This window comes from Pristis pectinata, chromosome 1, assembly GCF_009764475.1.
Source record: "Pristis pectinata isolate sPriPec2 chromosome 1, sPriPec2.1.pri, whole genome shotgun sequence".
NCBI classification, from domain to species: domain Eukaryota; kingdom Metazoa; phylum Chordata; class Chondrichthyes; order Rhinopristiformes; family Pristidae; genus Pristis; species Pristis pectinata.
Window position 1 is genome coordinate 18,236,802 of NC_067405.1, and position 12,442 is coordinate 18,249,243.

At 40.0% G+C, this 12,442-nt stretch overlaps 1 protein-coding gene across 1 annotated transcript in view; it reads left to right on the forward strand.

Moving 5' to 3' along the window:
• The window catches only part of neb (nebulin), a 269,812-nt gene that overhangs the window by 117,271 nt on the left and 140,099 nt on the right, over positions 1 to 12,442 (forward strand). The window contains exons 70-76 of the mRNA XM_052025719.1: positions 207 to 410; positions 2,071 to 2,175; positions 3,207 to 3,314; positions 4,549 to 4,860; positions 8,915 to 9,118; positions 10,113 to 10,217; positions 11,243 to 11,347. Coding sequence (XP_051881679.1) covers positions 207 to 410; positions 2,071 to 2,175; positions 3,207 to 3,314; positions 4,549 to 4,860; positions 8,915 to 9,118; positions 10,113 to 10,217; positions 11,243 to 11,347 — 1,143 coding nt within the window. The remainder of the gene's footprint in view (positions 1 to 206; positions 411 to 2,070; positions 2,176 to 3,206; positions 3,315 to 4,548; positions 4,861 to 8,914; positions 9,119 to 10,112; positions 10,218 to 11,242; positions 11,348 to 12,442) is intronic.

Genomic DNA, 12,442 nt, shown 5'->3' on the forward strand with positions numbered 1-12,442 from the left:
GTACAATTGGTGAGTGATACTCACACTGGTGTTCAGTGTTCAGTGTTAGTGATCAGAGATGGATTTCTCCACCTGGATACCCAATCTCTGAGGTGGTGCAAAGTAAAATTTATAATACTGGATTTTACTCAATATGTTTGTTGAATTCAGAGGCAATTCGAGTAAGAATTCAATGTTGTTAAATGATTTGCTCTTGATGCTTGCAGTGGCTGTACAAGTCCGATATGGAATGGATCCGTGGCTGTGGATGGATGCCCAATGACTCTCTCGATGTTAAAAAAGTGAAGAAAGCACAGGAGATCCTCAGTGAGCGGAACTACCGTCAGCCTCCTGATCGGTTCAAGTTCACCAGCATTGTTGACCTACCCAGTATTGTCCTGGCTAAAACCAACGCAGACCAATTGAGTGATGTAAGTAAAACAGATGTTACGTTACTACTGATTCCATGGCTGTTTTTGATGAGTCAATGTGTGTTTTAAGCACATTTACAATATTAAGAAATTGTTGAATAGTTCACTCTTTTGCTTTATGGAAAATTAGGTTCTATAGCAAAATCCTTCATTGCTTGTTAGCCAGTTCTTAAAGTGTGTTGGCCAGTTCTTAAAGTGGACCATTACATATAATTACAGGACTCCATATGGAGCAATCCTATGAGTGACTCTTGGATCCAAGCCCTTTATTAGATGGGAACCAGTATTCTGGACATCTGGTTCACTGGAGTATTTTAGTTCTGAGCCACAATTACTGGATGCATTCACTTTGCTTAACATTTACACAATTGAAATGAGAATGTAGCATTTGCACATAATTTCAGATTTTAATTTATTCCTCCTTCTTTCCTTATCCAAGTTTGAGACAGAGTTGTGGTATTTGCAAACATCGCCTTTATTGTGGATGTTCCTTCAAATGTTTCAGGGTAGCTTTTCTTGCAGGGTCAACAAAAGTCAATGTTCATTGTAATTGCATTATGCAGTGACAATATAAGTACCCTGTGCATAGTCTGTATCTTATGGAATACCTCTCCCATAAAACATGTCAGTTGGACAAAGATAACATTTACACTTCTGTGTACAAACACCCAATTGTCTTTCAGATCTGGAGATGCTCCATATGTGTAGTCAGCATGATTAATGCATATTTGATCATCAGTGTTTTCCCATTTTTTCATGATGTTACACTTAAAGAAATCAAAGCATTTTAATTGCTCTGTTGATAGCTAGTTTGATATATAGATAGGACATGAAATCTAACAAGGTTTGGTATAACCCATTTAAATTTCATGTTAATTTCCTTTTTTCTTTTTTGTTCTTTTGCTTGGAACACTTTGGTTGGTCACTTGCAACCAAGTGTTACTCCAATTTCTGCTTATTCAACATTTGTCATTAAATACTGCTAGTCAGACAGGAAATACATGGAAAAAAGTCTCAGTAAGATTCTGTTTTCAACAGCAGTCCTCTTGTCTGAATCTTCATTCAATACAGTGGACGCCATGTGGTGATATCACTTCTCAGGCCGAATGGCCCTTCTCTTTATTTGTCAAAACGACATTTCTCTGAAGAGGCTAATTCAGTGCTCCTTCAGATCATTCTTAAGAACCTTACTCGGAGAATAATGCTTGAGTCCAGATGGATTTACTTAATCACAGATCTATTAAAGGAATTTAACACTGGTTTCTCAAAAGTGATTGAGCAGCATTTTTATAGGCAACTTCCCATTCACTGAAATTTTTTGTACATAACAACATATTCCATCTCGCAAAAAACACTGTTTAAGGACTGCATACTCCTGATAGTATGGTAAAAGACAATATAAACGTTTTTACATGTTCTGCATTGAAGGAGTAATCTTGACCCTTAAATCTTCCACCTTTGACATGTTCTTTCATTGCTCCATGTATTTAACCCATATTAGCCAATATATTACTGAAAGTTATATCTTTGTTACCAAGCATTGCTTCTTTGCAATCCACGTTGCCATCATTAAGAGTCTGTTCCATGTGTTAAACAAGCATTAGATTTATTAGTTGATTGTTGGAGGAAGAAATTAATCCATTTTTCCCCTTGCCTTCAGCGTCTGTACCGTGGTGCTTGGGAGAGAGACAAGCTCTTAATTCACCTTCCAAATGACACACCTGAGTTGCTGCTGTCCAAACAGAATTCTGCAAACATCAGTTCGGTAAGAAATTCAAAATAACCCTTTAGCAATTAATGTATACAAGCGATTGCCCAATTTTCTCCCTCATTATCTAGATACTTTTTCCCGCAACCTATATTATGAGAAATACGACAGGAACTTACCTTCTCTAGATACGTGCCTGAACTTGGTTTCGTTGAAAGTTATTTTCCTGCCAGCTTGATGCCACAATGCTGTCTTTTCACATTCAGATAAAATGGTTTGATAGATTGACTTATAAGTTGAATTACTGAATAGAGATGAGAGAATCATTTGCAATAACATTTTGTAATTGCTGCACTATTTTCACTTCTGTTATTGACTTAGTAGAATCACCTTGGTTTAAATAAAAGGTGAAAATGAACATTTACCAAAATCTTAACAGGAAGGGTAATGGCAACAGAGAAAGGGACTGATGGGGAGAGAGAGAGTGGAGCATTCAAGTGGGGTTGTAGATCGAAGGTTGTGGGCTCACGGGGAATTGGTGGGATGAGGATGTGGCCCAATGATTGTGGAATGGGTGTGGTTGGAGGGGGGGGGTGGGGAGGGTGAAATGTAATAGAAGGTACGTATCTAGTGGGTAAAAGTAAGGGGTGTGGGCTTAATAAGAGAAGGGAGGATGATGTGTGGATCCAGGGAGGAGTAGGATTGGGTAGGTTGTGAAGATCAGGGAAAAGTATGGAACCAGTGAGGAGGAGTTTGGCAAAATGATTGCAAGCCAAGTTGAGGTTGAGGAGAGAAGACTATAACCCAGGTGGGAAGAGTGAGGTCAGCTTTGCCCTGCTAGGAATTTTATAGTGTAGGTTCAGAGTGAGAGGGGACAAGAGTGGGATCGGGTGTTGGTGTGGGAAGAGTAGAGGGAGAGCACTGAGTGTGGACCTAGTGGGGGAGGTGGATGCTTTTTGAATTTTGCCTTCAATGGGATGGGGCTAGCAGGAAGTGTGGATTTGCTGGGAATATCTGATTTAGAATAACTTGCTTGATTGTTTTCATTCTCCACTGACATTATGTTGTTTTCTTTTTGTGTTATATAGAAATTATATAAACAGGCCTGGGAAGAATCTAAGAAGCAAGGGTACGCACTAGGAAATGATGCCATCTCTATCAAGGCTGCAAAAGCTTCCAGAAACATTGCTAGTGACGTAAGTCTGCTCGTGGGTTTAACTAGTGCTATTAGAGGCTGAGAGAATTGCTCAAGTTCTACAAGCAATTAAGGTAATACTTTCATTCATAAATTAGTAACAGTGAAGGGAGTGAAACAGGATATTGGGGACCCAAGTGAACAGGGCGAGCAACCAGATGCTTCCTGAAGCAATAAAATTGAAGAATTGAGAAAATAAATATAGGAAATACGGAGAAAAAGGATGGATTAAAAGGAGGAGTGATCCCAGGTGCAACCACCTTAATACATTAGTAAGTATTTCGGGAGCCTAAACCCTGTAATTTCACCAACTGGATGTGGGCAGTGACACCCTGTGGTATCAGTCAATTACTATCACCTTACTGTTTCCTCAGAGAAGATCAGGAGTTCAGAGGTAGTGAGAGGAAAAGGGATTAGAGATGAGGACAAGACATGCAATTGGGTGATGAGAATCAAATACACAAATAAAATTCCATGCAAATGATTGGAGGAGCCCAAGGGGGACCATTCAGAAAATATTCTATTCACAAAACTATTCACATTTATTGTGAATAGTGGAAACTGTTAGAGGAGGGTGGGTGAAGTTGATATCAAATCCAATAGATGAGAAATGAAGAAAGAGATGGAAAGCTTGAACCGAGAGAAAAGAGCTGAAAGAAAATACAAGAAAAATTTGTTGGCAAATTTTGTCCTATTTTATTCATCATACCAACTTTATTTTTCAAAAATTATGACAATGGGGCATTATTATCCATAAATACAGATGCTTTAAAAACTGATAGTTAGAAATCTTCATGTACATTAAAAACAGGAGCCAGTTTTGAGAATGAATTAGAGATGCAGAAAACTGCAGAGGCTGGAATCTGGAGCAACACACAAAGCAATGGAGGAACTCAGCAGGTCAGGCAGCATCTATGGAGGGAAATAAACAGTCAATGCTTCAGGTCAAGATCCTTCATTTGGACTCAGTTCAGATGAAGGGTCTTGATCCGAAATGTCAGCTGCCCACTTCCCCCCAATAGATGCTGCCTGACCTGCTGTGTTCCTCCAGTGCTTTGTGTGTTGCTTTAGGATTATTTAGTTGGTTTAAAACTAAAAGTCTGGTCGTACACTTTTCTAAAACTAAATGTCAACAGATAGTAAATCAGGGATGTAGCTTTATCTAACTTTAACACCACTGATTGTTGGGTTTTATAATCATGATCTGAATAAGAATTATACTTTTTTGCTCCTAGTACCAATACAAAATGGTATACCGCAAGCAACTTGGCCAGCTCATTGGATGCCGTGACATTTATGATGATCCCAAAATGGTCTGGTCCATGCATGTAGCTAAGATGCAGAGTGACAAGGAGTACAAGAAGGACTTTGAGAAAACCAAGGCCAAGTTCAACATGCCAATCGATATGCTGGACATTCTATTGGCCAAGAAGTGCCAGACCCTGGTCAGTGACATTGACTACAGGCATTACCTGCACCAATGGACCTGTCTCCCAGATCAGAATGATGTGATCCAGGCTAAGAAGGCTTATGATTTGCAGAGCGATGTGAGTATTAGTATATCACCATTCCAGGAAAAAAATATATTTATTTAATTATTTTAAACAAATTACATTTTTAGAAGAATAACCTTGTGATGATCAGTGAGATATCAGCAGTGTTACTTGATTTATATTGGAACTAGAAGGACGGAGCAGAGATTCTGTAATTTAATCATGGGGTGATATGCACAAATGTTTAAGGATAGATAGATTCTGGCATGGTTCCGGAGGACTGGAGGGTAGCAAATGTAGTTCTGTTGTATAAGAAAGGTGGGAGGCAGCACAAAGGCAATTACAGACCTATTAGTCTGACGTCAGTGGTGGGAAAATTATTGGAATCTATCCTCAAGGAGGAGGTTACCGAATACCTAGAGGCGCAAGGCAAGATTGGACCTAGTCAACATGGTTTTGTGAAGGGGAGGTCCTGTCTGACCAACCTATTGGAGTTTTTTGAAGAAATCACAGGTAGGGTGGATAAGGGAGAGGCGGTAGACGTTGTGTATTTAGACTTTCAAAAGGCCTTCGATAAGGTGCCTCACAAGAGACTGATTAATAAGATGAGAGGTCATGGAATTATGGGTAGGGTAGCAAAATGGGTGGAGCATTGGCTGGTTAGCAGGAAGCAAAGGGTGGAAATAAAAGGATCTCGTTCTGGTTGGTTACCGGTTACTAGTGGTGTGCCGCAGGGGTCGGTGTTGGGGCAGCTCCTTTTTACCTTGTACATCAATGATTTGGATGATGGAATAAATGGTTGTGTGGCTAAGTTTGCGGATGACACCAAGATAAGTGGAGGAGTAGGGAGCATAGAGGAAATAGAAAGAATGCAGAGGGACCTAGACAGTTTAGGAGAATGGGCAAGGAAATGGCAGATGAAATTCAATGTTGAGAAATGTGCAGTTGTACACTTTGGAAGCAGAAATAAGCGGGTAGATTATTATCTAGAAGGAGAGAAGATTGATAGTGCGGTAGTACAAAGGGACTTGGGGGTACTCGTACAAGATACCTTAAAAGTTAACCACCAGGTTGGATCGGTGGTTAAGAAAGCGAATGCTATGTTGGCATTCATCTCGAGAGGTATAGTGTATAAAAGTAAGGAAGTGTTGATGAGGCTCTACGGGGCGCTAGTGAGGCCTCATTTGGAATACTGTGTGCAGTTTTGGGCCCCACATCTTAGGAAGGATGTGCTGACGTTGGAGAGGGTTCAGAGGAGACTTACGAGAATGATTCCGGGAATGAAAGGGCTTAAGTATGATGACCGTTTGTCGGCTCTTGGACTGTACTCACTGGAGTACAGAAGGATGAGAGGGGACCTCGTAGCGACATTTAAAATGTTGACAGGTAAGGATAGAGTAGATGTGGCTAGGCTGTTTCCCTTGGTGGGCGAGTCCAGGACCAGAGGGCACAATCTTAGAATTAGAGGGTACAGTTTCAAGACAGAGATGAGGAGAAATTTCTTTACCCAGAGGGTGGTGAAATTGTGGAACTCCTTGCCACGCATAGCAGTGGAGGCCAGATCAGTGGGGGTGTTCAAGGAGGAGATAGACAGATATCTAAATAGTCAGGGTATCAAGGGATATGGGGATAAGGCTGGAAAATGGGATTTTTTCTTTTTTTTCTTTTTCTTTTCTTTTCTTTTTTTTCTTTTTTTCCCACCCCATTTCTTTTTCCCTTTTCCTTGGAGCAGACTCGATGGGCCGAATGGCCTGCTTCTGCTCCCTTGTCTTGTGATCTTGTGATCTTGTGAACATTTCCAAAATTAACTCTTGGATATTAATAAAACTTTCAGAATGAGTAAATAATTGCAGGTGAATGTAAGGTAGTGTTTTTTGTAAGAAAAATAAGTGGTCATATTACTTGGAAGTGGTCAGATTATGTGAGGTAGAGGAACAAAGGGATTTTGGAGTACAAATATGTCAATCATTAAAAGATGCGTGACATAATAGCCAGGCCAGAAGGGATGCCAACCAAGCACCAGGTTTTATTTCTTGAGGGATAGAATTGGAAAGTAGGAAAGTATTGCAAATGGAGCATAAAACCTTGGTTATTCTGCACTTGGTGTACTGCGTACAGTTCTGGTTGCCACATTAATGTAAAGAATGTAAAGTCAATGGGGAGCATGCAGAGAAGATTTACAATAATAATGCAAGAAGTGTCAGGATAGGATGAACAGAATGAATCACGCTTCTGTTAAAAATAGGTTGAGGGGTGATAGAGGCATGGAGTCATAGAGCAATACAGAACGGATACAGGCCCTTTGGCCCAACCAGTCCATGCCGACCATGGTGCCCACCCAGCTAGCCCCAATTTCCTGCATTCAGCCCATATCCCTATAAGCCCTGAGCCTCAATGTACCTCTCCAAGTGATTCTTAAATGATGCTACTGTACCTGCCTCAACCATTTCCTCTGGCAGCTCATTCCATATACTCACCACCCTCTGCATGAAGAAGTTGCCTCCCCAGGTCCCTTTTAAATCTTTCCCCTCTCTCCCTAAATCTATGCCCCCTAGTTTTGGACTCCCCTTCCCTGGAGAAAAGACTGCCACCATCCATCTTATCTATGCCACTCTTTATTTTAAACACTTCTATAAGGTCGCCCCTCATTCTCCTACATTCCAAGGAATAAAGATCTAGCCTGGCCAACCTCTCCCTGTAAATCAGATCCCCTAGTCCTGGTAACATCCTCGTAAATCTTCTCTGCAGTCCTTCCAGTTAAACCATGTCTTTCTTATAAGAGGGTGACCAAAACTGTACACAGTACTCCAAGTGCAGCCTCACCAATGACTTGTACAACTGCAACATGATGTCCCAACTCTTATACTTATTTTCCTAACTGATGAAGGCCAGTGTGCTAAATACCTTTTTCACCACCCTGTCTATCTGTGATGCCGCTTTCAGCAAACTATGCACTTGTACTCCTAGGTCCCTCTGTTCCATTACACTCCCTACTACCCTACCATTCATAGCATAAGTCCTACACAGGTTTGACTTTCCAAAATGCATCACCTCACACTTATCTGTATTGAAATCCATTTGCCACTCCCACTTCCCTAACTGATCAAGATCCTCTGTAACCTATCATAACCTTCTTTACAATCAACAATACCTCCTAATTTGGTGTCATCTGCAAAATTACTGATCAAGCCTTGTCCATTCACGTCCAAACCATTTATATAAATAATGAATAACAAGGGTCCCAATACTGACCTCTGTGGCACACCTGTAGTCACCAGCCTCCATTCTGAGAAACAACCTTCAACCACCACCCTCTGCTTCCTACCTCCAAGCCAATTTTCCAACTCTCCCTGAATTTCATGGGATCTAACCTTCCAGACTAACCTACCAGGGTGATCTAATTGAGGTCTTCATATTATGAAAACATGTTAGAGTGGATGCAGAGAGAATATTTCCACTTGAGGGGAAGAGCGTAACTGGAGCCCATCAGTAGTGATTCAGGTTCAGATTAGTTTATTGTCAAATACACCAGGGTGCAATGAAATTCCTAGCTTGTGTGAAGGTCACAGAGTAAACAGTATCGATGGTAATAATAAATATAACAACAAATACAGCAATGAGTGCAAAACAACAGAATGGTGTAAAGATAGTAGTGCAATCTGATGTAGTGAAAAAAGAAATGGTAAAGTAACAAAAATGGAATAACCAAGAGAAGTAAAATGAAGATTCTGAGAACGTGACAGCGGCACTGGAAGGGGATGTGAAAGAGGTGATTGGTTCAGAAGTCTGACAGCCATGGGGAAGAAGCTTGAGACTGGTTGTCTAGGCTTTTAAGCAGTCACCTGGAAACTCATTAGGGATTTGAAAGGAATTGCTTTATCCAAAATACAGAATTCACTACCACAGGGAGTGCTTGTGATGTATAGAATCAATTCATTTAAGATGAAGCTGGACAGTAATCTGAGAGAGGATTAGAGGATTACACTGTTAGATTTGAATGAGGAAAGAAATGAGCAGGCTTGAGTGTAGCATGAGTGCTGTGATGTCCTGGTTGGGCCATATAACTATGCTGCATTTCAATGTGCTCCTCTGTGTTACCTTCCTCTAGTGGCTGTACAAGTCCGATATGGAATGGATCCGTGGTTGCGGATGGATGCCCAATGACTCTCTCGATGTTAAGAAAGTACAAAAAGCCCAGGAGATCCTCAGTGAGCGACTCTACCGTCAACCTCCTGATCGGTTCAAGTTCACCAGCATTGTTGACCTACCCAGTATTGTCCTGGCTAAAACCAACGCGGACCAACTGAGTGATGTAAGAAACTTAAGATAACTCAACTAGAATTAGAAACTGTTAGAAATACCAAGAAGATGAGGCAGCTACAACTCTTCATTGTCAAATATCATGGGAATTAGGAAAAGTTGGAAATCAAGCGTGTTTTAAGTTGTAGGTAAAGGGGATGTGTGGAGCAAATAAATGGGAAATCTATGATAGGATAGACACCAAGAAAAACAGGATGAAAGAGATTGGTGTTGGCTGAGAAGGGGTAAGGAAAGCTTGTTAATAGAAGCTGACGTATCTGGATGAAGTGAAAATAGGAGACCAGAAGGAGGGAAAACAAAGTCAACACTGGAATTGTGAGACACCAAATGCTGTAGTTGTTGGAAATCTGAAATAAAAAAATAACGCTGGAGAAGCCCAGCTTCTGTGGAGATGCTCTTCTTTGAGCTTATATTGGAGTTTGTCGGAATAGAGTAATCGGCCAAAGACGGATCGGAGTGGGAGAGTGATGGAGAATAGAAGTAACAGGAATAAGCTTGTGAACTAAAAGGAAAGGTTCTGCATTTGATTTCTCCAATATAGTGCAGATTGCATTGTGAGGTACACTAAATTGGAAAAGGTGCAAGTGAATTCCTGGTTCACCTTGACATTTTGGTCTCTGAAGGATAGGGATATCGCATCTCCAGAAATTGCGTGGGAAGGTGGGATTCGAAGGGAAGCGAGCATTGGTGGTGAGGGAGGAGCATTCCAGGGAGTCAAGAATATCAAGTTTCCTTTAGAATCCTGAAAGAAAAGGGAGGCACAAGTTGCATCTGATGGTTGCAGATCGCTAAAGGTGGTGGACATTATGGAGGATGCCACCTGATGAATATTTCCAGCACTTTCTGTCTTTTTGTTTAAGATTTCCAATACCTGCAGAGTTTTGCTTTTCTGCAAGACACATCAATAGCCTTATGCTCCCCTGTTCACACTTTAAATTGATTGAATGTGGAGCTTATTTTGAATTTTATTTCTCGAACTATCACAGGCAAAATACAAAGAAGCATGGGAAAAGGACAAACTACAGATTCACGTCCTTCCTGATACTCCAGAGATATTGCTGGCGAAATCCAATGCTGCCAACGTTAGTCAGGTAAGGATGAGATATTTATTTGTAGTAAATACAAAAATTTTGCTGTCAATCAATAGACATTTTAGATAGAAATTTAGTGTTTAGTTATGTTACTGAACTAGTGGTCAGAAACAGGAGTTCTAATCCTACCATGAGGAATTTACAATCAGTTTATTAACCTATCTGGATTGCAACACTCATATCAGTGCTGGTACCCATGAAGCTACTGGATTGCCGGAAAAAAACTGACTTATTTATGTTTTTAAAAGGAAGATATTTGCTGTCCTTGCTGAGTATGGCCTATGTGATCAAAGAACCAAAATGAAAACATTTAACAGCCATTTGAAATGGCCTAGAAATCCATTCTGTCATAGGAAACCCCTAAACAAAATACAAGAAGGAAAATAACACCATTAGATTCAGAGCAATAAAGATAAACCTAAACGAATCACTAAGTAGCCTCATTAACATCTGGCAATGTGCCGAGTGATCCCAGAGGTTCTAAGAACATCCTCTTTCTCAATAAAGTTAGAGCTCATAAGTAAAGAAAACAAGGCTGAAGTATTTGCAATTATCTTCAGCAAGAAACACAAATTAATCATCCATTGTGGTCACCACCAGAGCTCTCTCCATCACAGAAGTCCATCTTTAGCCAACTAGATACAGCAAAGATGATGGGACTCAAAAAATATCCTGGCTATAGAGCTCATTCTCTCCTTCATTAGTGCATTGTGACTAGTGTATTCCAGATACTGGAGACTGCAGCAACCAGACAAGCTTTCTCAACAACCCAAACTCGTAATCTCTTCCATCTACAAAAGCAAATGTGGAAAGAGCACCAAACGTTGCCATCACTGTCCCCCACTTCACCCCCCCCCCCTCCCAAACTTGACCTTGAAATACATCAACATGCCTTCATTCTTCCCAGGTCAAAGTTTGAACATTTTCTTTCCAACAACACTCAGGGAACAGACTAGGTTGTAACTCATCAACTTTAAGTCATATGCATGAGCTATGAAATAATTTCTGTTTCTGTTCTTTCATAGAAACTTTACAAAGAGGGCTGGGAAGGTGTGAAGATGTCTACTAATTATCATGCTGATGCTGTATCTATTCAGAGTGCAAAAGCTTCCAGAGATATTGCAAGTGACGTAAGTATAACACATTTGGCTGAATATTGATTTCTGTGTAGTTGTGTAAATTCTAAGTAAATCACTTCGACTGAAAAATATGCAATAGTCATCTCTAATAGAAAGATCAGGAGCTGAAAACCACAACAGTTACCAAATGGTTCTATATCTTTCATTTATAAGATTCTTTTCTCAGAATTACATATTGTTTAGATATTTCAATTCTGTGTAATCAATTAAATTCAAGGGAAGTTTATGGGAATTGATATTCTTTTCTCTCCATCATTGCCCTGAGATTTGACCACAACTGATTTTTTTGATAAAACAAAGGCAAAAATTTATCATAGGAATTTGTTATAATGATGTTTGACAACCATACTATCACTGTAATCTGTGTCATGGTAAATTGATTCACTGTGATTGGAACACATGTTAATAATGGCTGCCTTCAAACTGATAAATGTACTTAATGTACAGCACAGAACATGCCATTCATCCCAAACAGTTCATGTTTTGCTCAAGCTTCCTTGCATCCTTCCTTATCTAACACAATAAACATTGCTTTCTATTCCCTCCTTTCTCATATATAGCTTCTTAAGGAAAGCTAAACCAGACATCTCAACAACTCTGTTGGCTAATGGTATTCATGTTACATTTCTCCCTAAGGATAGAAGTTCCTTTTGAATTCCCTTTCTGAGGCTGCTTAGCTCTGGTTTTGCTCTTAACCTTCAATTTTCATCATCTCTATCAAGACCTTACAAATTTTTAAGGCTGCTATTAAGCCAACCCTCAGCCATCTCTTTTCAAGAGAAAAGAAATCCAAGTTTTTTGTCTTCCCTGATTGCTACATATTCAATTTTACCCAATCTTACAAATCTTCTTTTCATGATTAATTGACCAGGACTTTACATAGTACTCCAGGTATGCTTTTACCAAGGTCCACATTAGTTTAGGATAAATTCCTTTACTCTAATTCTAATCCCCTTGAAATATTTGGTTTGCCTTTTTTTTATTGTGGTCTTGTTAACCTGCCTCACGACCTTCAGTAAATTGTTTATTTCCCTTAGATGCACCAACCCATTTGCACTGTCATCATTTCCAGTGAATATGCAATCT